This window comes from Lepidochelys kempii, chromosome 28 (assembly GCF_965140285.1).
Source record: "Lepidochelys kempii isolate rLepKem1 chromosome 28, rLepKem1.hap1, whole genome shotgun sequence".
Taxonomy (NCBI): domain Eukaryota; kingdom Metazoa; phylum Chordata; order Testudines; family Cheloniidae; genus Lepidochelys; species Lepidochelys kempii.
Genome location: NC_136407.1, coordinates 3,846,931 through 3,874,081, shown reverse-complemented (window position 1 = coordinate 3,874,081; position 27,151 = coordinate 3,846,931). Strand labels below are relative to the sequence as shown.

General features: G+C 47.9%; 2 protein-coding genes across 2 annotated transcripts in view; one reads left to right on the top strand and one right to left on the bottom strand.

Moving 5' to 3' along the window:
• Positions 1 to 4,414, top strand: part of LOC140904236 (uncharacterized) — a 51,427-nt gene extending 47,013 nt beyond the window's left edge. Inside the window, exon 5 of the transcript XR_013635109.1 lies at positions 3,041 to 4,414. The gene's annotated coding sequence lies outside the window, so the exon portion shown is untranslated. The remainder of the gene's footprint in view (positions 1 to 3,040) is intronic.
• Positions 4,415 to 4,786: 372 nt separating this feature from the next.
• On the bottom strand, positions 4,787 to 26,239 carry LOC140904148 (uncharacterized). The gene is made up of 4 exons (XM_073326459.2): positions 25,852 to 26,239; positions 15,815 to 15,928; positions 10,529 to 15,407; positions 4,787 to 7,351 (listed from the first exon to the last, which is right to left on the bottom strand). The coding sequence occupies exons 1-3, from the start codon at positions 26,237 to 26,239 to the stop codon at positions 14,323 to 14,325; spliced, it is 1,587 nt and encodes a 528-aa protein (XP_073182560.1). The 3' UTR covers positions 4,787 to 7,351; positions 10,529 to 14,322.
• Positions 26,240 to 27,151: the final 912 nt, after the last annotated feature.

Genomic DNA, 27,151 nt, shown 5'->3' with positions numbered 1-27,151 from the left:
GCTGCTCTGAAGAGCATTGGCAAGGCATTTGCTTCAACCGCAATTGATATGACATGAAAGCCTGTGCTGTATTTCCTTGTGATTTGCTGGGGATGTCTGCACCGGGAGATTGTGATAGCATGATCAGTGCAGAACTTGCAGGTAATGGAAAGTTACTGTCCTTTCACTTTCCTTCTGATTGTCATTGATGAAAAATGAAGCAGCTAGGACAAAAGTCCCAGAAAGCTGCCGGGTAAAGAGGAGATTAGGGACGCAAGACCTAGTGGTTCCTTTTGGAATGTGTCTGCTCTTCCCACCTTTTGGTTGATCTTTTGAAGAAGATCGCCTTTGCTTAGGAATAAAAATCCTGGCCACCTGGTTATTTATTCTGATAAATGTCAGAAGGAGGCACCTGACAACCATGGAGACAAGGAAAAGGTCACCATAACTCAACTTTCATCCGCAACTCTTGAAGCCACAATGCAGAGTACTACACACTCTATGATGATGGCAGGTGACAGAAAGGTCTCTTCCAAAGACATTTTCTACAAGCATGGACACTCTATGCACAGAGTTCCTAACAGTTTGATATCTGCTGACAATGGAGAACTTGGTTTTGGAATCTCTCTCTCTCTTTCTCAGTGAACGTCTGCAGTGGTTATTGAAAGGCCTCTATAGAGTGGCCCTTGGAAAAAGCTGACTTAGGAGCCTTCCTGCTACCCAGGAGATCCTCGCTTGCTCTGCCAGTTCATCCTTGCTGAACCTAGCTTGTCTGTTGGGCTCTCTTTTTTGTATCTTTTTCTCATAAACAGAAAAGAGCTTCCTGGGCAATCCTTGTAAGTGCTTGTTCAAGACAGAGAGAGACTTCCTTGTGGCTAAGTCTTGGAAAGCAGCAAACTACACATCTGGAGCTGATGAAAAGGTTACTGCGACCATAATGTAGAGTACTAATCACTATATGATCACAGCTGCCAGTGGGAGATGAGCCCCCGAAAAGCTCTCTGTCAGCTCAGCTTGGCTTTCTGTGCAGAGACAACCAGACAGCTCGATGTCTGCAGGTCTTGCAGGAAACGGAGAACATCTCCGCTCTGGAATTTGTAACTGTTGTCATGGAGCTTCAAGTAGCGCTGTTGCAAGGTACATCTTGAGGCAAATGTCATGGCTGAGCTGACTAACATACCTACCTTGTAAACACATAATCATGGGGCCAACTCCCAGGGGTGCTTTGCGCTGCATTCTTTTGTCTCCTCTGCTCATATTTTCCAATGTCTTTCTATAAAACAGAATTGACCTCTGTCAGGTAGCCAAGTAAACCCTGTTCTGTTCCATTTAGATGCCTGGGATCCTACCTCACACTGTGTCCCTGAGGTCTCAGGCAAATTCTCAGCTCCCAAAGCTTCTGCCACTCACCTAGAGCCCCACAACTTAACCCTAACCCTGACTGCTGCTCCTCTCTAGAGAGTGTGAAAGGAGCTGAGGCAGTGCAGGAGCCTTCCCTGGGGCCTGAGGCTTTGGGGGAGACAGATTGTCTGAGACATCTGAGTGCTGGGAACCATGCGCCCGCCACCGAAATCAGGGGACTGTTCCAGCCCTGAGTCTAAGCTGCCAGGATCCCCCCCACAGAGCAGGGTGCCCCAGATTACAGCCTGAAAAGAGGCATGTGAAACTAACTCCTGTTCTCCCTGCATCACAGCTGGGGGTGGACTGAGCCCCCTGTTGCCTTAGTGTATGTGGGTATCATGCCATAGCACTGTGCAGCCATTAATGGCATCAGCATTTCTACCAGAACCACTGTGCCATGCACAAAACCCCACAGGGGCCATGCTGGGCTATTTACACCCATGTGTAGATGTGCAGCATGTCCAATTGCAGCTGGGAAGCCAGGGTTTGCTACCAGGCAGCTCAGGGTGTCTCCATTCTCTGTCCAGCCCATGGTGCTATTTATACCACTAAATGCTGCATTGGTGGACAAGTGAAATCAATCCCAAAGTCCCCTTTCATCGCCCTGGAAATTCATTTAAACTTATGTTTGGCCTCAGAGAATTAAACAAATGTGTCTGGGAAAAGAGAGGAGTCGAGTTCAATCCCTTGTCACCATCAATGTGCAAACCAGGAGCCTGTTGCTTTGCATTCCTGACGTTGTGTCACCATCATGTGGCCATTCTGTCTCAGTCCCTTTTTAATTAAAAAATTGGGGTTTTTTCATAGAAATCATATTTTCCTCATAGAGACGCAGGAGCAGATTAATCTACAAAGGGAAGGTGATTCTGAGGCAGTTCTGGAGGGAGAAGGGAACATTTTCAGCACCACTAAATTAATGTGTTGTACCTCACACACACAAAGAGAAAATAAACCTATTTAATTTGAGCTACCAACACACTTCAGAGCATGAAATAAACAAGTTTCTGGCCAGTTGCAGTGGGGGGAGGTTTAGGTTGGATATTAGGAAAAACTTTTTCACTAGGAGGGTGGTGAAACACTGGAATGCGTTGCCTAGGGAGGTGGTGGAATCTCCTTCCTTAGAAGTTTTTAAGGTCAGGCTTGACAAAGCCCTGGCTGGGATGATTTAATTGGGGATGGGTCCTACTTTTGAGCAGGGGGTTGGACTAGATGACCTCCTGAGGTCCCTTCCAACCCTGATATTCTATGATTCTATGATTCAGTGAGTTGTATTTATTTAAATAATATGAAAAATATGTTTGGGGCAATGCATGAAAACCTCACTGCATTGAACAACCCACTTGATATAGTTAATGTACTCCATGATAGTTAAAGAAGTTAAAAAAGATGCGGTTATAAATTAATGTGCTGTGCCTTTTACACATGCACAAGACATAGAAGAAACTGAATTATTTGAGCTACTAAAAGTTCCACTTTCTCACAGCTTTTTAGTTCTCAAGGTTGTTTTAATTTGCTTATTTTTTGGGAACTAGAAATGGGGAGAGTACATTGAAGTCAGTGGAATTACTGCAATGAGGGATTAGTTAAATTATTTGTCATTAACAAAAACGTTTGTTCACACAGAGTTAACTTTGACTGTGAATATCTCTTACCCTTCCAGGACATCAAGCTCAGTAAAACTCAAACTTGGAAAAACAGGGAATAAAGAGCGATGGTACATGCCCAGATAACGGTAACTCTGCCCTCGAAGAGAATCTCTGGTAGCATATGAGAACAAAAAAAGGTTTGGGGACAAATTACAGCTACTTCCTAAGAGTTTGTTTCTTCTGTAATTAATTGATCAAGAATAGCTGATTTTATGCACAGTAACTTAAAAGTTTGTATGATGCTGGTGTCTGGCTGTGGAATTTACTATTTTTAATCACCGTATATTTAAAGGCAAAACTGCTTGACAAAAGCTCCTTCATTTTAGGTTATACAAACAGGCCACTTCCTCACCTATTTCAAGGAGATGGTATTATCCTGATCCACAGGGATCTTAAAATAACATGCTCAAGATCACACATTCCTTAGGAAAAAATGAAGGGAGAAAAGAACAAAAAACAAAACCACCAAACCCTTGCTGTTTCTACCCAAGTGATCAATGAGACCAGAAAGGGAGGCTAGAGACGTAAGACTGTGCAATTAACTATCTGGTACTACACTAACTCTACAGTTACTTACATGCAGACACAACCAGCTCTATGGTTGGTAACCTTACAGAGATTCTGCTGCTGATCATGAACTAGAAGCACATTCCCTTTAAACAGCTGCCATTTGAATGCATCTGAAAGTTACAAGGAACAGCGATCTGTGTTTGTCAAGGTTCCTTCCCCACTCTGAACTCTAGGGTACAGATGTGAGGACCTGCATGAAAACCTCCTAAGCTTATTTTTACCAGCTTAGGTTAAAACTTCCCCAGGGTACAAACTATTTTCCTTTTTCCCTTGGACTTTATTGCTGCCACCACCAAGTGTCTAACAGATATATAACTGGGAAAGATCCCGCGTGGAAATGTCTTTCCCCCCAAAATCCTCCCAAACCCTATACCCCCTTTCCTGGGGAAGGTTTGTTAAAAAAATCCTCACCAATTTGCATAGGTGACCACAGACCCAAACCCTTGGATCTTAAGAACAATGAAAAAGCAATCAGGTTCTTAAAAGAAGAATTTTAATAGAAGAAAAAGTAAAAGAATCACCTCTGTAAAATCAGGATGGTAAATACCTTACAGGGTAATTAGATTCAAAACATAGAGAATCCCTCTAGGCAAAACCTTAAGTTACAAAAAGACACACAGACAGGAATATCCATTCCATTCAGCACAGCTTATTTTCTCAGCCATTTAAACAAACAGAATCTAATGGGAACAGGGACACAGGTAAGCCTCTGTGGGGTCAGAGCCGGGAAGGGGGACACTAAGGAAGGAAACTGGAATCATGCTTGCTGGAAGTTCACCCCAATAAACATCAAATTGTTTGCACCTTTGGACTTCGGGTATTGTTGCTCTCTGTTCATGCGAGAAGGACCAGGGAAGTAAGTGGGTGAAGGAATAAGCCCCCTAACAACTGGGTGCAGGCTCCGGGCTGGGGCAGGGGTGCAGGAGAGGGTGAGGGGTGCAGGCTCTGGGAGGGAGTTTGGGAGCAGCAGGGGGTGTGTGGTAAAGGGGTGGGGCTGCAGGCTCTGGGACAGAGTTTGGGTGCTGGGTGGAGGCTCCGGGCTGGGACAGGGTTTGGGGGTGTAGGAGGGTGAGGCGCGTGCATTCAGTCATTTCCTAGGCAGAGTTTTAAAATTTGGGGAACTGTTCTTCCTAGTATCTTCCCTTTGTAGATTTCAGATGTGTTCACACACTCACACCCAATGAGCGGCACTGTTACACTCCAATCTAATAGGGGGTCTCCAAGTTCATAAAAAGAAACAGACAAAAAATAGAAAAAGGAACAAGATTATAAGGGGTTGGATCTCTGCACCTCTCGGCCTTTGGATTCACCTGGAGCAGGAACTGTACCTGCAGTTGAGGAACCAGGTGCTGGCGTAGATGGTCCAGCACGTTGGGCTAGCAGGGTTTACAGGTACAGGAGACGAGTGAAGGCTGCATAGCCTGTCGCCATTGTGCTTCATTCCCCAGAGGGGATCAGTCCTGGGATCCCGGCAGCCTGTCTCTCTGAGGCTATGTCTACACTGGCAGAGTTACAGCACCAGGAGTTACAGTGCTGCTCAGAGAGCGCTGAAGGGAAACCGCTGTTGTGTGTTCACACTGTCAGCTGCCTGCACAATAGTGTGTTCACACTTGCGGCACTTGCTGTGGTATTTGCAGTGGTGCACCCAGAATCCCACTGAGCATCTCTTCCTCTTCTGTCACTAAGAGTTGTGGGAAGGTGGAGGGGGTCACGGGGCATCCTGGGTCCTATCCCAATGCCCTGTGATGCATTGCTTCGCATCTCAGAAATCCCTGTGCTTCCGTCCGCATTTGGCACCCTTTCAATGGTTGGTGTACTGCGCGCTCTGCCTCTTCGGGCAGCAGGAATGGATCCCGCGCCGTTGACCAATATGCTGCTCACTCTTACTTACACATCATGAATGGCAGTGGAGTTATTCCTCAAACTACAAGGGCAAGAGGCATTAGACATTGATCTTGCCACACGTAGTAGCTATGACACGAGATTCCTTATGGCATTCATGGAGGTGCTGACCACAGTGGAACGCCACTTTTGGGCTCAGGAAACAAGCACTAAGTGGTGGGATCACATCATCATGCACATCTGAGATGACAAGCAGTGGCTGCAGAGCTTTCAGATGAGGAAAGCCACATTCATGGGACTGTGTGAGGAGCTCACCACAGCCCTGCAGCATAAGGACACGAGAATGAGAGCTGCCCTGTCGTTGGGGAAGTGTGTAGCAATTGCACAGTGGAAGCTAGCTACTCCAGATTGCTACCAGTCAGTTGTTAACCAGTTCGAAGTAGGAAAGTCGACCGCTGGATGCGTGTTGACAGAAGTGTGCAGGGCATTAATTGCATCCTGCTCTGAAAGATGGTGATTCTGGGCAACGTGCATGACATTGTGGATGTCTTTGCACAAATGGGGTTCCCTAACTGTGGAGGGTGATAAATGGCACACATATTCCATTTCTGGCACCAGACCACCTAACTACCAAGTATATTAATCACAAGGGGTATTTATCTACGGTTCTCCAGGAACTTGTGGATCACTGTGGGCATTTCACAGACATTAACGCAGGGAGACCCCGCCTACCCTTTAATGCCGTGGCTTATGAAGCCATACACAGGCCACCTTGACAGTAGCAAGGAGCAGTTCAACAACAGGTTGAGCAAGTGCAGAATGACTGTTGAGTTTGCTTTTGCCCGATTAAAGGCCCGCTAGCGCTGCCTATATGGAAGGCTGGACCTGGCCAATGACAATATTCCTATGCTTATTGCTGCATACTGTACTCTCCATAATATTTGTGAAGGGAAGGGTGAAAGCTTCACTCAGGGCTGGACCACTGAAGCTCAGTGCCTGGAGGCTGAAGATGAACAGCCAGAAATCAGCACTATTAGAGGGGAGCAGTGGATGCCTTGAGGCAGCAATTTGAAGCCGAAAGCCATGAATATTTGTTGCTATGCACAGGAATGCAGTGCTTGTAATGCTAGGAGGTGATTTGGTGCAGACAATGCACTATGAAGCTTTAAGAAAATTGCCTGTTGCTTTGCAGGGCTCTGTTTGCTTTCAATTAATGGAATGAAGATGGCTTTCAAACCAAAACTATTCTTTTATTAAAAAGCAACCACTGGAAGAGAGAGACAAACAAACAAAAACCACATCAACACTGTGGGGGATGGGGGAAGGGAGGGTCCCATGAGGAGGTGAGGTCCTAGGACAGTTAAAGATTTGTGTATGTCCAGGTATCACATGCAATCTTACTCATTGGAGTACATTGCAGTGGATACTGTACTTCAGCAATAATAAACTGCCGAGAGACAGGTGTTGAGTGTAGTGGGTACTGGGAGTCTGCAGGGCTGGACTGTGACGGGGCAGGAGTGGAATGCAGCGGGTACCGACTGGAGCCAGGAGGTTGATAAGAGTGTGTTGACAGTGTCAGGGGGTGCATGGAAAAGAGTTTTGCGACAGTGGCTGCAGGGGAGGGCAGGCGCAGAGCTACTTGGATTGCAGTGCAAGTAGCACCTGGAGCATGTCCAAATGGCACTCCATAACGTTTAAGAACCAACCTGTGGCTTCGATCTGGTGCACCGTGTTCTCCTTTCAGTCCCCCTTCTCGCTGTTCTGCCACTCCTTCAATTCTTGTTTTTCGGCCGTGGAGTGCATCGTGACATCACACAGAAAGCTCTCTTAAGTTCTTCATGGCCGCTTTCTAATTCTGCACAGCCGTTCAGCTGCCGATAACAAAGAGGGAGGCTGGGCTCCTAAGGTCATATCTGTGAAGCCAAAATGCAACATTTTACACAAGCAGTATTGTTTGCAACACAGACCACTGATGGAATGATTTAAAACACAGCCACTATGCACATACCTATCACTAACTGGCTGTCCGCAGACAAGCACACATGAACCACAAGACCCGCAAAATGGTAACAGCAGGGGCAGGGGAAATCACTGTTCCAGGACCATACTGTACACTGGGAACGTGGCTCTTGGGGAGAGACCGCACTGTAGGAGGGGCCTTATAATCATTCATGTGCTCACATTTTCCACAGGCTATTTTCATAATGGAAGATATCTTGCTGCTGAGGGTGAGCAGGGAATCAAGGGAGGGTCTTCTCCAAGACTGCAGCATCCGCCCTGGCCCTTATGCGGCTCGCCTGTGTGCAGCAATGGTCTCCGCCCCTCCCTCGGTGACGGCAGAGTGGCGCGGGAAAGTTACCCTTCATGGGGCAAGAAACAAAGCAGCTCTGCCAAAGAACCTGCAGCAGCAGATTGCCCAGTACATAAGAACATAAGAATAGCCATACTGGGTCAGACCAAAGGTCCATCCAGCCCAGGATCCTGTCTACTGACAGTGGCCAATGCCAGGTGTCCCAGAGGGAGTGAACCGAACAGGTAATGATCTAGTGATCTCTCTCCTGCCATCCATCTCCACCCTCTGACAAAGAGAGGCTAGGGACACCATTTCTTACCCATCCTGGCTAATAGCCATTAATGGACTTAACCTCCATGAATTTATCCAGTTCTCTTTTAAACCCTGTTATAGTCCTAGCCTTCACAACCTCCTGAGGCAAGGAATTCCACAGGTTAACTTCCTTTTATTTGTTTTAAAGCTGCTGCCCATTAATTTCATTCGGTGGCCCCCAGTTCTTATATTATGGGAACAAGTAAATAACTTTTCCTTATTCACTTTCTCCACACCACTCATGATTTTATAGACCTCTATCATATCCTCCCCAGTCTCCTCTTTTCCAAGCTGAAAACTCCTAGCCTCTTCAATTTCTCCTCATATGGGACCTGTTCCAAACCCCTAATCATTTTAGTTGCCCTTCTCTGAACCTTTTCTAATGCCAGTATATCTTTTTTGAGATGAGGAGACCACATCTGTAAGCAGTATTCAAGATGTGGGCATACCATGGATTTATATAAGGGCAATAAGATATTCTCCTTCTTATTCTCGATCCCCTTTTTAATGATTCCTAACATCCTGTTCACTTTTTTGACTGCCGCTGCGCACTGCATGGACATCTTCAGAGAACTATCCACGATGACTCCAAGATCTCTTTCCTGACTAGTTGTAGCTAAATTAGCCGCCATCATACTGTATGTATAGTTGGGGGTATTTTTTCCAAAGTGCATTACTTTACATTTATCCACATTAAATTTCATTTGCCATTTTGTTGCCCAGTCACCTAGTTTTGTGAGATCTTTTTGAAGTTCTTCGCAGGCTGCTTTGGTCTTAACTATCCTGAGCAGTTTAGTATCATCTGCAAACTTTGCCACCTCACTGTTTACCCCTTTCTCCAGATCATTTATGAATAAGTTGAATAGGATTGGTCCTTGTACTGACCCTTAGGGAACACCACCAGTTACCCCTCTCCATTCTGAAAATTTACCATTTATTCCTATCCTTTGCTCCCTGTCTTTTAATCAGTTCTCAATCCATGAAAGGATCTTCCCTACCCAAAACTGGACACAGTACTCCAGATGAGGCCTCACCAATGTCGAATAGAGGGGAACGATCACGTCCCTCAATCTGCTGGCAATGCCCCTACTTATACATCCCACTTAATTTGGCAGTGTTTATGCTCCTTTTTATTTACATCACTAGGATTTGACTTCCACTTTTTAAAAGATGGCTTTTTCTCTCTCACTGTTTCTTTTACATGGTTGTTAAGCCAAGGTGGCTCTTTTTAAATTCTTTTACTGTGTTTTTTAATTGGGGATATACATTTAAGTTGGGCCTCTATTATGGTGTCTTTGAAAAGTGTCCATGCAGCTTGCAGGGATTTCACTCTAGTCACTGTGCCTTTTAATTTCTGTTTAACTAACCTCCTCATTTTTGCATAGTTCCCCTTTCTGAAATTAAATGCCACAGTGTTGGGCTGCTGAGGTGTTCTTCCCACCACAGGAATGTTAAATGTTATTATATTATGGTCACTATTTCCAAGCGGTCCTGTTATAGTTACCTCTTGGACCACATCCTGCACTCCACTCAGGACTAAATTGAGAGTTGCCTCTCCCCTTGTGGGTTCCTGTACCAGCTGGTTCAAGAAGCAGTCATTTAAAGTATCAAGAAATTTTGTCTCTGCGTTTTGTCCTGAGGTGACATGTACCCAGTCAATATGGGATAATTGAAATCCCCCACTATTATTGAGTTCTTTATTTTGGTAGCCTCTCTAATCACCCTTAGCATTTCATAATCACCATCACTGTCCTGGTCAGGTGGTCGATAATAGATCCCTTCTGTTATATTCTTATTAGAGCATGGAATTACTATCCATAGAGATTCCATGGAACATGTGGATTCATTTAAGATTTTTACTTTATTTGATTCTACATTTTCTTTCACATATAGTGCCACCCTCCCCCCCATGACCTGTTCTGTCCTTCCGATATATTTTGTACCCTGGAATGATTGTGTCCTATTGATTGTCCTCACTCTTCCAGGTTTCTGTGATGCCTATTATATCAATATCCTCCTTTAACACGAGGCACTCTAGTTCACTCATCTTATTATTTAGACTTCTAGCATTTGTGTACAAGCACTTTAAAGACTTGTCACTGTTTATTTGTCTGCCCTTTATTGATGTGTCAGATTCTTTTCTATAAGAATGTTTCTAGTCTGATCTGGCCCATACTTTATCCTCTTCCATCCTCTCCTCCTGACTAAAACCTAGAAAATCTCTATCACTAGACTCTCCTCTAAGAGAAGTCTCTGTCCGATCCGAGTGCTCCTCTGCAGCAATCGGCTTTCCCCTATCTCTTAGAGTTTCATGGAGATATCTGGGGCAGATTCCTGTGAAGTGAGAGAGTCAATCAACACCCTATTCCACTGCTCAGATTAGGCATGTGGTGGTATGCACATCATACAGACACAAGCCTGCTTTCTGCAACCCTCCTGCCCCCAACAACTCACTTCAGCGATTCCCAAAATCAAAGCCACTTACCAGAGGCCTCCTCTCCTGTTTGTGCTTCACCAAGCTCTGACAGCTGTGACTTGCTAGCCTCCTCTGGGGTAGAGAAGAAGTCCTGACTGCATGCATCTCTGACCTCCAAGTCATCCTCTGCCTCAGGGTCCCCCTCCCCCTCCACATCCTCGTCCAAGATTTCCTCCTCCTGGCTCGGTCCACTCTCTATTAGCATGTGAGCCACCGAAGTATCCACGGTGGCCTTCGCAGTAGAGGTGGGGTCACCACCGCATATCGCATCCAGCTCTTTGTAGAACTGGGAGCTTTTGGGCGCAGCACCGGGGGAGGGGGTTGTCTCCTGTGCTTTGTGGTAGGCATTCCACAGCTCCTTCACTTTGACCCTGCAATGCAGTGTGTCCCAGTCATGGCCCCTTTCTCTCGTGCATCATGAAATCTGTCTGTTATCATAATTCCTACAGCTGCAGCACAGCTGGGACTGGACAGCCTCCACTCCCCAAATGCTGATGAGGTTCAGCAGCTCGGCATTGCTCCAAGCGAAGGATCACCTGGTGCACGGAGCAGGCATGGTCACCTGGAAAGATGCGCTGAGACCACTGCATGTCTCACCGAGCAAACAGGAAGGGGACTTTCAAAATTCCCAAGGAATTTAAGGGGGGGGGGGTTCACGGTTGGTCACTGAGGGCAGGGCAGTAGAGTTCAAACAAATGACCAGAGAGGCGAGAACAGGGATTGTGGGACACCTCCCGGAGGCCAATCACAGCGCTGTCATCGATCAGGGTGTCTACACTGGCCCCGCGGCGGTGTAGCCCTGGCGCGGACAGTTCTACGCCGCTCCTCAGGGTGGCTTTTTTTACAGTGCTGCAACTGCACACTTTCTGAGCACTAAGTGGCTTGGCAGTTTGTAGAACTCCGAAGTTACACTGCAGAAAGCTCCTTTCCTGTGCAGAAACTTGCCAGCGTAGACAAGGCCGTAGAGGACTTACTTAACATAAGAATGCAAGACTGGTGCCCAGTGCCAGATGCATCAGAAGGAATGAACAGAACTGGTTTGTTGACCTGCAAGGTGAGGGTCTTTCACCCTTATCTTTATTGCTGTTGACTCCTACTTATCCTATTTTACCACACCTCCCCCGAGGTCCCTGGGCAAATCAGGTGTGAACCATTCCTTTGATACAAATGTGTCCCAATCCAGCTGAATTGAGGCAGACTTTGGGCCAATGTCAGTTTGGAAAAGGTCTGCTTAACGCAGTAGGTTTCTCAAAGTATCTGTTGCTGTGAACCGCATGTAGTGTGGATGTGTGAACCCCAAAGATATTAAACATGAAAGAAACACAAGGCCAGTTCTGAGGAGGTTTCCAGAGCCAGGACTGAGAGTTAAAGCGTTGTGCTCCAAAGGAAAAGGGGCCTGGTTGCTAAAACAAAAAAATTAAATTAAAAACCAAACAAAAACAAAAAACCAGGAAAGCTACCATCACCATTTTAGATTTTGACATCTCCTGCCTGATGTGACATCTTTGCTTTGCAAACAAGAGACCTGGGGAAGTCTGTGGCTGTTACCCTCTCACTGGATAAAAGGTTCACATCTTGTCTCAAGTAATTTTCCTCTTTTAATGGAAGATTTATTTTAAAATTTATTAAAATACATTCCATTTTAAATAGAATTAATTACAGTCTATCCTGGGTCTCTATTCTTGTAAATACTATTTCACTCACATATTCCCCCACTCTAATTCCTTTGGAGTGAGGCTTTAATTCCAGGATTAGCTACCATTTCCTATATAGTAGGAGGGGGCAGGGAGAGAACTAGAAGAAAAGCTGAATTATATTGTAACACAAAGTTATCACATAATCAGCCTCTTACATTACACTAATTAACTTCATGTTTAATTTGTCACTGGTAACAACTTATTCAAAGATTACAAAATATAAACCTATAGGGCAGTTTTCTCTTAATTCCCATTTCCACCCAGTGAGCTTTGTGTGAAGTCACATTCTACAATAATCTAGGAGCCTTCCATTTTTGTGAGTTCATGTCTCCCCGGGTCTCACACTATTTGGGAAGGTTGCATCATGAGAAAAAACACCTGTGCTCTATTTTCACACTTCCTAATCTTTCACAGTAGCAGGACGTGAAATGATACAAATGCACTAGATTAAGAGCAAAACTAAGAGACCAAACCCCAGAGTCAGGACTCAGCATTCATGTAGCCTGCAGTCTGAACTTGGAATCTGATACACTCCCCCATTGGCTACCATCATTTGCCCAGCATGGAAATGCTTCTTGTCCAACAAGGCAGTCAGATTGGGACCCACAGGCATGGAACGGCTCTGAAGGAATCAGCTGTTTCTCTCTGTGCTTCGCGAACCTTTGGATCCAAATGGTAAAAGACAGCTGTTCCCAATTTAATCATGGCATCCTTTAGGAGTGTGATCAATGCCACTTAACTAGCCTTCTAAAAATACTTTATCTGGGCCAAAGGTCATCATAGCTTCCATCTCTGGGGTGAAAATCAACCACGCGTACCTGCCATTTCTACTTGAGTTCTTGTCAAATCTTTGACCTTACTTGGAGTAATTTTACACTTCTCTGGCGTAGAATTCTTCACCAACCACACAACATACCAGTTGTGGTAGTGAGGTATAACTCCCCCAAATATGCCCTTTTATTTCTTTAATCTAGTGGCACAGATTTAAATTAGGGATTAAATTCAGGTGCGGCTTAGAATCCCTGTAAGACACCAAAAGTCAGGAATCTATTAAAAATAGGTATCTTTCTGCAGCTCTATCACATTCAACATGGATTTCATTTTCTACACATTTGCAGCATCTCCGAGGGGTGAGCTGAACAGAAACATTACTTCCATTTTCCCCCCATCTCTATCTAGCTAGGGATTGCATTTCCCAAATAATAGGCAACATGCACCTGATTAGGAAGGAGCTATCTTCAGGAGCCATCTCCTGCAGGGCCTGGGCCACAACTGCTTTGGGAGCCAAATGCATGGGTATTTTGCTTAGTCCCAAGTCATTTACTAGGGAATATTCCTCCTAGCCCTTTAGAAAAAATATTGACCTAACCAATTGAACAACAGGGGGATTGGTATTGTGAATAAGGGAATCCCTCTGACTTATCCTATCTTCTTCTGTTGTTACAGAGGGGAAATTACATTTTTCCCTATCCCTGCCCTGTTCCTGCTCTTTGTTATAGTTAAAATGTATTTTAAGTGAGGAAAATGGTGGTAAAAATATCTGCTCTCCAGCACAACCTGAAGCAACATCAGAGCAACTGGGAATGAAAGAATTTGTTCCCGAAGGGAGAACTTGATGACCAACAATTGCTTTGAAATGGGGGAACAGTATAACCGGGATGCTCAGGGTTTGTTTAGACTCGGAAAAGTGATGGAGTTTAGGTCAGGTCAAGGGGAAAGCTAATGCCAACCACTGCACCTGGGCTGTATCTGCTCTACAACTATAATTGTCTTTTTACACCAAGATCACTAACTTCAGCAGCCAACACCATGTTCAGTCCTAGTGGATGTAGGGCACAGGTAGTTTTTGCCTCAGTGTAGCTTGTTGGGCTCCAAACTCTCTCTCCCACCTGGAGCTGACGAACATTCCTGGCTGGAGACACACTCCTATGACTCAAAAGGAAAGGAGTTGATAGAAAAGATCACAAAGAAGGGTGAGCTGCAAAAGGCAGAAGCAGGCAACTCCTCTGGGGGAGCTGAGAGACCACAGTGAAGATGGTGCAAAGATCACTAAGTGCGAATTAGCAAATGTGATTTAAAAAAAAAAAAAAAAATCTTTGGCCAGCCCTAGTCCAGGCATTTATTACAGTTCTCTCTCATATGGATTTTCTGATGTCTAATAAGGTTTGAGCTGTGATTGAAGCTTTTCCCACATTCAGAGCATGTGTAGGGCATCTCTCCTGTATGGATTCTCCGATGCGTGATAAGGTGTGAGCTCCGACTGAAGCGTTTCCCACACTCAGAGCACACGTAGGGTGTCTCTCCTGTGTGGATTCTACGATGTCTGATAAGGTGAGAGTGCTGATTAAAGCTTTTCCCACACTCAGAGCATGTGTAGGGCGTCTCTCCTGTGTGGATTCTACAATGTGTGATAAGGTTTGAGCTCCGATTGAAGCTTTTCCCACACTCAGAGCATGTGTAGGGCATCTCTCCTGTATGGATTCTCTGATGTATGATAAGGTTTGAGCTATAACTGAAGCTTTTCCCGCACTCAGAGCACGTGAAAGGTGTCTCTCCCGTGTGGATTTTCTGATGTCTATTAAGGTTTGAGCTCTGATTGAAGGTTTTCCCACACTCAGAGCACGTGTAGGGCGTCTCTCCTGTGTGGATTCGCTGATGTGAGATGAGGGTTGAACTATCACTGAAGCGTTTCCCACACTCAGAGCATCCATAAGGTTTCTCACCTGTGTGGATTCTCTGATGTTTGATAAGGTTTGAGCTCCAACTGAAGTGTTTCCCACACTCAGTACATATGTAGGGCGTTTCTCCTGTGTGGATTCTACAGTGTGTGATAAGGGCAGAGCTCCGACTGAAGCTTTTCCCACATTCAGAGCACATGTAGGGTCTCTCTCCTCTGTGGATTCTCTGATGTGTGAAAAGGTCTGAGCTCCCATTGAAGATTTTCCCACACGCATGGCATATGTAGCTTGTCTCTTCCAAGTTGATGCTCTCGCGTGTAATAAGGTCTGAGTGGCTACTCAAGTTTTCCTCTGGCCTCTGCTGCATCTCACAGGCTTTTGCTTTTTCTGGGCGTGCACAACTCCTGGAAACATTCCCTTTGGATCTTCCTGATAACGTCCCATATGGTTCTAAGTGCTCAGGATATTCCTGCTGGAGTTTCTCCTCCTCATTCTCACTCACCATCCCATCACCTGACGGGAGACAGAGAGAATCCAGACATAGGTCACTCCCTGCGCCAGAGAGAAAGGAAATCTCAGAGACAGGAATGGTAGAAGGGATGAACAAACCGAAATATGTGCGGGAGAGATCAAACCTATCAGGGGAGGATTTTTCCCAAACCCTTCCCCATAGGAGAGAGGAAGGGATCAGTTTTGCTCCGCATCTCACCAGAACACTCAGGGAAAAGTGAGATCGGGGAGGGACCTGCTGCCAGTTGTCAGTCAGAATAGGTGGGAAGCCATGAGTGACATCTGCCTAATGATTCCACATCTGCAGGGAACAATCCTGAACTTGGAGAGCTCACAAGGTCTTTGTAGGGCATCCCAAATATTTCCTGCATTCCCAAACAGTTTTTGAATTGGTTTAACCAATTCCCTACCTGTGCAGGCAGCTCCTGTGACCACTTCTTTGTCAGAGCCCTGGAGGTCTGGGACCCACGGCTCTCCCCCTCGTTCCGGCTGCGAGTTCACATCAGGTTTGGAAACTGGAAACCCTACTCAAGGCAAAGAAAACAAGGGAGGTCAGTCGAAAGTGTTGGATACTTGTCACAAGGAATATTTCATGGTTTTAACCCCAGCTTATTTTTAAATAGTAACATCCCAACGCCTGCTTCCTTGGCTCACAGTGGCAGGAAAGTTGTTATTATAAATCATATTCATTATCTTAGTACTTAACTAACTAGGGGGTCCCCACTGTGCTGAGCAGAGTACAAACACAGAATAGAAGATGGCCTGTGCCCTGAAGAATTTACAATCTAAATAGACAAGACAGACACAGAATGGGGGGAAGGGGTAGAACCCACTATTAGAATATAGATATTCAAAACTGCCTGTAAAGCCTATACTTTAAGAACTTAACTGTATTTTTATCACTCAGCTAGTTACAGGGGTATAAAAACAAAGAATCAAAATCACAGTCCGCCTGTGTATGGGCCTTCTCACTAGGATGGTCTGAGGCCTTGTTCTTAGGCTAAGGCCTTTGGCTAAGCCACAGGGGCAGCCATAAGCTGGGAAGCGTACGGTCACATTGTCACATCCGAAACCAGTCACACTGAAATAAGGTGGTATTGGGCTGTTAGGAAGACGATCCTGTCCTAATAGTGCCCATCACCACTAGTTAAAAAAACAGATCTTAAGATAGTTAAAGAAAACTTAATTTGATAGCATCCTATCTGGCAAGAAATCACTTATCAATGGTTGTGAAACCCTCATTTCTCTACTGTTTTATCTTTATGGCCCCCACTTTTCTATTGTTAATCTGTCTGGTTCTCTAATTGTTTCTGGCTGCTGTACAATTAATTATGGTAGGGGTAAGTTAATTAGGGTAGTGGGATATAATTGGTTAGTGAATTACGTTACAATAGGTTAGGATTGGTTAGTTAAATTTCAGTAAAATGACTGGTTAAGGTATAGCTGAAAACATTACTATATAAACTGGTGTTAAATGGGGGGGGGAGGGAAATTGGAATCATGTTTGTTAAGGGGGGGAGAAAACGGGAACAGAGACGCAGGCAAGGCTCTGCCATGTCAGAGCTGGGAACGGGACACTGGGGAACAGACTCTATGGGCGTATAGAGATACGCCTGACTGGTGTGAAGGGCTTTGGAATATGCTTGATTGGAAACGATCCCCAATCAACATTGCATTATCTCACCAGGTTGCAGCCAGACACATTTCTTGGATCAGCACCTACACCAGGAAGGCTTCTGATGATGGCTGCACCTTAGTGGAACGAGCCATCATGATAGTCGTCAGGGGCACTTTCGCCAGTTCATAAGATAGTGGATACAGGCCATGATCGAAGACAAGATTCTCTGGGCAGACACTGGGCAACCCTCAATCCTGTCTGCGAAAGCAATGAACAACTGCATTGACTTTCAGAACAGCTTCGTTCTATCTATATAGAAGGCCAGCGCCCATCTGATGTCCAGGGTATGCAGCCTGCATTCCTCATCCATCGCATGAGGCTTTGAACAAAAAGCCAGTAAGTATATGTCTTGACCAGTATGAAACTGGGAGACAAGCTTGGGTAGAAAAGATGGGTGGAGACGCAGCTGAACCTTGTCCTTATAGAAGACCATATAAGGCAGCTCCAATGTGAGCGTCCTGATGTCAGACAGACACTCTACGGGCCAAAGTTATAGCGACCAAGGAGACCTTCAAGGAGAGAAGCAGGAGGGAGCAGGAAGCAAAGGGTTCAAAGCGGGGACCCATGAGCCTTGACAGCACAAGATTCAGGTCCCAAGGGGAGACCAGGTCGCAGACATGAGGGTAGAGGCGCTCCAGACCTTTCAAGAACTGCACGCTGTCATGGAATGGGCGAAGACCATCCTTTTTTTTTTTTTTTTTTTTTAAAAAGGGTTGGAAAAGACTTCAGGAGGTCATCTAGTCCAACACCAACTAAGTCATCCCAGCCAGGGCTTTGTCAAGCCAGGCCTTAAAAACCTTTAAGGATGGAGATTCCACCACCTGCCAAGGTAACCCATTCCCGTGCTTCACCACCCTTTTAGTGAAATAGTGTTTCCAAATATCCAACCTAGACCTCCCTCACTGCAACTAGAGACCATTGCTCCTTGGTCTGTCATCACTAGGAACAGCTGAGCTCCATCCTCTTTGGAACCCCCCTCCAGGTAGTTGAAGGCTGCTATCAAATCCCCCCTCACTCTGTCTTCTGCAGACTAAACAATCCCAGTTCCCTCAGCCTCTCCTTGTAAGTCATGTGCCCCAGCCCCCCAATCTTTCTCGTTGCCCTCCGCTGGACTCTCTCCAATTTGTCCACATCCTTTCTGTAGTTGGGGGGGGGGGGCAAAACTGGATGCAATACTCCAGATGTGGCCTCACCAGTGCCGAACAGAGGGGAATAATTACTTCCCTCAATCTGCTGGCAATACTCCTACTAAAGCAGCCCAATATGCCATTAGCCTTCTTGGCAACAAGGGCACACTTCTGACTCTTATTCAGTTTCTCAGCCACTGTAATCCCCAGGTCCTACCTTGAAACAGAGGGTGGAATGACGAAGTGCCCACCAGGTGTATCCTGAAGAAAGATAGCGACAGGCCGTGGATCTTACGGTGCAGCAAAGGTCCAGGATGTGCTGCAGCAGGGCCTCTTCAGCACAAATGTGTCAATCACAGGCCCAACACATGAACCACTTTCACTGTGGCTACCTACGTGGCAAAGTGGAGGGTTTCCTGCTGGACACCCTCGGAGCACTGACATTTGTCCCTACTTAGCCACGCAGAAGCCAAGCTGTCAGGTGAAGCATCACCAGGTACAGATGCAGCAGATTGGTGTGGTTCTGGGACTACAGATCCAGCAAAAAAGAGGCAGTTGCAGCAGGGTGGCCACTGAAAGACTCAACAGCATGCCAAACCAGTGTTGACGAGGCCATGCGGGGAGTATGAGGATGACATTTGCTTTGTCTTGCCTCATCTTTAGCAGGACCTCGTGGATTTAAGGCACCCGCGTGAAGGCATACATCAGCGCTCCTGACCACTGAATCAAGAAGGCAACTCACAGGGAACTTTTGTCCCTTCCCTGCTGGGAACAGAACACACGGCACTTTCTGTTCTTCCTGAATGCAAACAGGTCCACCTGTGGGGGATTAGGTTGTTCACCTCCAGATAGATTGACCATTCGTGGTGAGACGAGAAGGTCCTGCTGAGGTGATCTGCCAGGTCCTTCTTGGTTCCAGGCAGGTGGGTGGCTTCCAGATGAATGGCATGCTGCACACAAAAGTCCCAGAGGTTGAGCACCTCCCAACAAAGGGCCGAAGACCTGGCACCACCCTGCTTGTTGATGTAATACATTGCGGTGGTATTGTCCATCAGGACCTGCACGTCCGAGACCAGGGTGAGCGACAGGGATGGGATCATCAAGGGAACTCCTTGCAGAACTGACTTCGTATCCACCCACCAGTCTAGGGATGAGAGGTCACGGCTCGGCACCGTGACCACTCGATTCAGGGCGTGCCTGCTGGGGTTATAGACCGAGGCCAGCCATGCTTGCAGAGGCTGCAGATGCAGTCGAGCATGGCTGACCATGTACATGTACGCGGCCATGTGGCCCATCAGTCGCAGGCATGTGTGGGCTGTGATGAGCAGGTGGCTCTTTACGTCGGAAATCAGGTCCAACATGGCCCAAAAATGCACCTCTGGAAAGCAGGCCCTAGCTTGTGAGTCATCAAGAACCGCTCCAATAACTTCTATGCATTGGACTGGCATCAACGTGAACTTTTCTGTGTTTATTAGCAGACCCAGGTCACTGTAGGTAGAGCATACCAGATCGAGGCTCCTTCGCACCTGCCCCAGAGACCTGTCCTTGATGAGCTAGTCGTCGAGATACAGGAAGATCTGGACTCCTCGAACTGTCAGGTAAGCTGCCACTGGCGTCACGCATTTTGTGAACACTCTGGGAGCCAAGGACAGGACAAAGGGCAGCGCTGTGAACTGGAAGTGGCACCCGGCCACCATGAAACACAGGAAACACCTGTGTCCCAGGAATATGTAGACATCAAAGTAAGCATCCTTTAAGTCGAGAGTTGCATACCAGTCTCCTGGATCCAGGGAAGGGATGATGGAGGCCAGAGAGACCATGTGAAACTTCAACTTCTTGAAAGACTTGTTGAGGCGAGTCAGGTCTAGGATGGGTCTTAGGCCCCCTTTGACCTTCAGGATTAGGAAGTAGCGGGAGTAGAATCCTCTTCCTTACATTTCCCAAGGAACTTCCTCCACTGCCCCCAAGTCCAAGCTTTTCAACCTCCTGAATGAGGAGTTTCTAGTGAGAAGGGTCTCTGAAAAGGGACAGGGACGTGGGAGGGAGGGGCAGCCAAAAATTGCAGGGTATAGCCCTGAGCCATTACGTTCAGGACCCAGCAGTCCAAGGTAACCTGCAACCAGGCCTAACGGTAGGGAGAGAGGCGGTTGAGGAAAAGGCAGGAAGGATCCAGGTGGCTGACTGGGGTGTTGCTCTCAGGCGCACCCTCAAAATGAGCATTTTTGGCCCCCCTAGATGTTTGGCAGGAGCAGGTTGCACAAGCAAGGCCTTCAACAACTAAAACTAAACCCTTCGTATTGCAGAGCCCTGATGGGGCTGCCAGAGTCTTGGCGGCTGGGGCAGCCGGAAGTACTTTCTAGCAGACTGTGGCGTATGCATGCCCAACGAGGAAAGGGTAGCTCTAGTGTCCTTCAACCCATGCAGCCTGATGTCCATCTGCTAGGAGAAAAGACCAACCCCGTCGAAGGGGTGGGCCTTGAATTGAAGCCTGCATCTCCTGGGAGAAGCCTGCTGTTTGGAGCCAGGAGCTGCATAACAACCACTGATGCGACCACTCGAGCTGCCGAGTCCACCGCATCCCATGCCATCTACAGGGAGCATCTGGCCACCGCGGTACCCTCCTCCACCAGGGTGCCAAACTCTTGGGCTACACTTTGTGGGAAAGATTCCTGGAACTTTTTGAGACCGTCCCAGAGGTTAACGTTATATCTGCCCAACAGGGCCTGATGGTTTGCCACCCAATATTGTAGCTGGTGGTAGAATAAACTTTTCTCCCAAATAAGTCGAGCCTTTTGGCCTCTTTGTTCTTGGGAGTCAAGGAGGTGTGACCTTGTTTGTCCTTCTTGTTGGTCACAGACACAACCCGTGCCCACCCTTTTGCCTCCATCCTCATGGCAGTCGACACCCCGGGACCTCCCCCAGCCCAGACAAAGCGGTCGCAGGACCTTCGAGGGCTAGCCCACTGGATAACTTTAGTGAGCATCAAGCCCTACTTCAGCACGTGGCCGAGACCTTGGGGCTGGAAGTGCAGGAGATGGCAGAGCAGGAGGGGACACCCTCTTCAATGTCTTCTTGACCTCTACGCCCACCCTGCCCATGCACGAAGGGGTTCTCAAGATAGCCAAGATCCTATGACATCTTCATCATGAGAAGTGTTCCTTCTCAGGAGGAAGCTGCGTTGTTGTTTCATTCAGGCAATTAGGCCTTGCATTTCTTTGTTGCACTGTTTGCATTTTGCACCCATGCCTGTCTTACCCACAGACAGAGGAACTTCATTAAAATATTCCCAAACTGGGTCTCCTTTACGGCCTGCTGCCATTATAGGTTTTCCCTTCTAGTGAGAGAATGGTATGGTCGATCTCAAATCAATGAAGGCTACAGTCAGAAAGACCTCAAGACTTCTGGAATATGCTGCTCAAACAGTTTCACTTTTGTTTCTACTGCCTGTCCCTCCCTTCTCACATTTATCTTCAGACGACTTCTCCTTGTCCAGATCAATTCCGCCTCCAACAATCTTCTATTCATTGAACTTTTTGAAACTTTGCACTTTTAGAGAGAGGTAACGGATTGACTCTGTGTACACAAATTTGCAGAGGTACAATAAGGTTGAGGTCTGTTATTTCTCACCTCTATATATTATTTATTTTAAAACATTTTTGCTGTTAACAAGCATGTTATCTCTGGAGACACAAATCCAGAGTTTGAGAATTGCAAAACTAACCATCTCTGATGGCATCTTCTAAACTGAGCACCGACCCCTATTGGGTAGATAGAAAGATTAACCTCAATAACCGATACAGAAGCCCCTGGAACCCCATAAGATTGGGTCCCTAATCCATAAACTATTGGAACTCATTTACAAAACTTTTCTTAAACTTTACATGAATATATTGTTTCATACTATAGAATTAAAATTTATAATCCCTATTCCATGACAAGATATCTTTGAGCTATAATTTATCTATTTTAGATGGTTTTTTCCTCAAAAAGCATTTTATCCAAAAAAATCTGATTTAAATAAAAAAATCCAATATTTAAAAAAAATTATTGATTTTTATCCACCCTGCAAAGTACTACATTTTAGGGAAGGAAAATCCAAAACACAACTACAAACGGGGGACTAACTGGCTAAAGGGCAGTACTACTCAAAAGGATCCGGGGGTTATAGTGGATCACAAATTGAATCTGAGCCAGCCTTGTCACTCAGTTGTGACGAAGGCTAGTTCAGTACTGGAATAGGTTACCAAGGGAGGTTGTGGAATCACCATCATTGGAGGTTTTTAAGGACAGGTTGGACAAACACCTCAGTGTTGGGGGCTGGACTAGACGACCTCTCATGGGTCATTCCAGCTCTACAGTTCTATGATTCTATTCTGAGGAAATGTTTGGTCATTTTATTACACCATGGAGACCGTTCATCATGGGGGTTTGGAATACTGCCGGTGAACATGGTGAGGGGAAATTGAGGGGCTAATACAGTAGCATGGAGGTTCTCAGCCACTCTGGGTACAGCCTGGGCAGCAAGGAGATAGGCACAAACTGAGCCCTCATCCTGTGCCCCCTGAGGAAAAGAAAAGGGTCCAGCCAACTGTCCTGTGAGCAGCTGGGAGACACTCTGGCTTTGATGTGTATTAAATATGGGGCAAGTCACTTTCATCAGCAAAAATTTTAATGAAGATAAAGGGGGAAAGAAATGAGTCTCAAATGAGAGGAGAAAGTTGACCCTTTAACTCCCTGCAACCGGCAGGATGGAGAATGACTAAGGCAACAAATTTCCTCCAAAACAGGAGAACTTGCTGCAACTAAACATGGGAACGTCTCCAAACGCAAGATGCCTTTTAACAGATATTTGATAATTACATGGAAAAAGACAAAAATCTGGCAGCTGATATCCATGTTAAGTCATTAAAAAGAAAAGGGTAGAAATCTGGAGAATTTTTGATCGATTTTCACAAACTAGAAAGGAAAGCAGAAAAACGTGAGGGATTTTATATCGATCGTCAATAGTAGGTAAAGAGGTAAAATGAGAGTGAATTTCATATTGTTATTTGACAATTGAGAGAAAATAGGAAATATCTGCAAAACTTTTCTAAATATATTCAAAAATTGGAGAAAAGGTCAAAATCTGAGGATATTTTAGGTTACTATTTTATTATTAGTAAGACATGGAAAAAATCTCAGGGAATATTAAATTAGAAATAGATAGCTAGAGAGAAAGGACGACAATTTTTTAGGCCACTCTCCTAAAGAAGAGATCTGTGTGTAGCTCAAAGATTTGTCTCTCTCACCAAGTGAAGTGGGTCCAATAAAAGATATTACCTCACCCACCTTGTCTTTCTAAATGCAAAACAATGCACATTGGAGAGAAAAAACTGCAGCTACTTATACACTTTGTGGGGTAAATGAACTATCATTTTTCAAATGTTTCAAACTATCATTTATCAAATGTAGCCCCTAGATCCAGCTTTAGCATTTATTTTATGCAGCAGTAATGCCAGGAACCTACAGGCCTGTATCCTGTACGATATTGGTTTGAACGGTTAGCATAAGGCTTGAGGCCTATGAACTTTGACACAGACAAATGGCCTAACAGTCACCCCTAAGATTTGGAGAACTGGAAACAGAGTATCTAAGCGGGAATTTCGTCTGTAAAGACATCAGCCAACCAGAGGAACATGAGCTAACACCGGCTTTTCGACAGAACAGCCGCAGATGTCTGACCACAGGAGCAACGAATTGACACATTTGACCCCAAGATGAGATCATTAATACACTAACCTATAGGAGAAGGACACCCCAACATTAGTAGGAGAGAAACCCCTATGAACATGCATTACACCTAGTGGCATCAGCAGAACATATTATCGGCTACACAACTCAAGAAAGGGATCTGCATGTTGCTGTAGACAGATCAATGAAAAGCTCCACTCAATGCACAGCTGCCAGCAAAAAAGCTAACGCGTGCAGATTCATAAGGAATGGGATGGAGAATAACACGGAACATCTGTATATAAATCAAGGGGACAGCCTCCAATATCCTGGGACCACCATGGCTACTACAGCACTGCACACAGGATATTTTAGATCTATCTTGGAGAACTGGGGAAGAAATAGGTCTCAAAAGAAATATTTGATAATGAGAGAAAAGCACCCGGATCTGAAGAGATTTTCTGTTAAGTGAGAGTAGTTGGACACTTTGACAGGATTGTATATGGAAGTTCATTAAACAGACAGTAATAATTCCCCCCCCACACACACACCATCCACATGGGCAGCAGGGAGCCCTTTGGGGAGGTACTTTAAGAGGGTAGGTGAGGGGAGTATGGAGCAGGAAAACTCCCTGGCAGCGGGGAGGAGGCAGCAGCAGGGGCAGGCAGGCGACTGGGGGCTAGCAGGGGAGCTGTGTTGGGCAGTTGGGGGCAGCAGTAGCCAGGACTGTGTAACCTTGGGCTGGACAGTCTCCCGTGGGTTTTCTTCCCTCCTTCTGTCCCCCCCTTCCTTGCTTTGGTGCTGGCACAGAATGGCCACCCCATCCCACCCCAGAGGCAGCTGGGTCTCAGGGCTGGGCAAGCGGCACCCATTAAGCCCCTTCTCGTTTGGGGAATGATTCAGGACAATTTCCCACAGAAATAAAATTCGCTGCAGGTCAAACCTCCCAGACCTGAGACTGTTACATGAACACTGGAGAATGAGAGAGAAAATGGGGCAAACTCTGAAAAGCAGACGGGAGGAAGGGGCAGGAACTGCTCCCTCCGCACCGGCCCGTCACAGCCCCGGGCTGCTTGGGCCCCGCCGGAGACGGCCTCTCTCGGACTCTGCCCGGGCCGTGGCAGCAGGGGGACCCCGCGAGGGGAGCCGGGCTGTCTGAGGCGAGGGGAGCAAAGCCGAGCCGGCCCCGGGGCGCGGCGGGAAGCCGGGGCGGCCGGGGGGCTGGGCTCCCGGCACCGGGGGCTCCCCGCCGGGGGGCGCGCACACCTGGGGGCACGCGGCGGGGTCCTCCCGGGGCCAGCGGCTCCTCCAGCCCCCGGCCTGGGGTACACCAGGCTCCGGGGGAAGCCCCAGCGCGGCCCCGGCCCGGGCTCGCTCGCAGGCCCTGCGGCCGGGGCCGGGCGGGTCGCGCTCCGGGGCCGCTCCCCGGCCAGGCGCGGAGCCCGGGCGCTGGGACACGCGGGGGCGCAAGTGACCGCGACCCGCTGCCCGACCCCGGGACGCGCCCCTCGGGCAGGAGACCCCCGGCCCCAGGGCCAGCCGCTGGGCGGGTCTCCCCGGCCGCCGGGCCGCTCGCCGCCTCGGGGGCCCCGGCGCTGGCCGAGGGGGGCGGGGCGGGGCGAGCCGGGGCGGGGCCGGTCCTAGGGGCGCTGCCCGGGCCCCGGGGAGCAGCCGGGCCGGAGGCCCCGGGGCTGAGGCTCCGGCCGCCCAGCGAGCAGCCCCGGCCCGCGCTCCCCGGCTCCCCCGGCAGCGCAGCGGCCGGGCCCAGGGGCGGGAGAGGTCGCCCGAGAAGCGGGAAGGCGCCGGGGGCTCCGGGCGCGGCGGGTCTGAGAGGCGCCGGGAGGGGGAGGGGCGTGGGTCGGGGGCGTCTGCGCGGGGGGGAGGGGATGAGAGACTCGGGGAGAGTCAGGCTGACCCCGGGGCCCTCCCTTACCTGGGCTGGAGAGGGAGGAAGCGCCCCCCAGGGCAGGCTGGGAGATGTAGTTTCTGACTCTCCCAGGAGCGGAAGTGACGTTCGGAGGGGGCCGAGGACTAGAAGGGCTGCGGGTGGCTGCGGCTCTCTGTAGCTCGTGCGGCGCCGTTGGAGCGTTTTGTGTGTCCCGGCTCTGGGCATGCGCAAATCGTGCGGGAGAGAGTCGGGCATGCGCAGAGGCAGAGATCGCTCGCGGCTGCGCTGAAGGGTCTATGCCGGGGAGACCTTCATTCACGGCCCCCGGGCCCTGCCCGCCCCGCTGCGGAGCTGCAGCCTCCAGGTACCGGAGCGAGCCCCGGGGGCGGGGCCGGGGCCGGGGGCCGGTGTAGCGCGGTAAACTGCCCCCCATAGGACTGTGCGACTTACGGTGTCCTGAGCATGCTCAGTTCATGTGCTGAAGCCACTGCCCTTCCCCCTGCCCTTAAGGGGCCAAGGGGCGAATGGGAGCAGGGGGGTGCCCAGGGTCTGAGCAGGGGCCGGAAATTGACTGGTCGGGGGGTCAAGCAGCTGGAGGCAGGATTAGGAGAGGGGCTAAAGGCAAAATCAGGGCTGGTGGGGAGGAGCAGGAGAGAAGCTCGGGGTGAGGCGCTGACAGAGGGCAAAACCTGGCACAGGGGGTTACAGTTACCCCAGTGGGACTGAGACCCCAGGGTTTGCAATGGGGGGGGGGAGAGGGGCTTTTTTATTTCCCCTCCCACAGACACTACCTAGTTGGCAGCTGGTGTCAGGTGGAGTGCCCCAAGGGTCGGCACTGGGGCCAGTTTTGTTCAATATCTTCATAAATGATCTGGAGGATGGTGTGGATTGCACTCTCAGCAAGTTTGCAGAGGACACTAAACTGGGAGGAGTGGTAGATACGCTGGAGGGGAGGGATAGGATACAGAAGGACCTAGACAAATTAGAGGATTGGGCCAAAAGAAATCTGATGAGGTTCAACAAGGACAAGTGCAGAGTCCTGAATTTAGGGTGGAAGAATCCCATGCACTCCTACAAACTAGGGACTGAGTGGCTCGGCAGCAGTTCTGCCGAAAAGGACCTAGGGGTTACAGTGGATGAGAAGCTGGAGATGAGTCAACAGTGTGCCCTTGTTGCCAAGAAAACTAATGGCATTTTGATCTGTATAAGTAGGAACATTGCCAGCAGATCGAGGGGCGTGATCATTCCCCCCCTATTCGGTATTGGTGAGGCATCATCTGGAGTACTGTCTCCAGTTTTGGGCCCCACACTAGAAGAAGGATGTGGATAAATTGGAAAACATCCA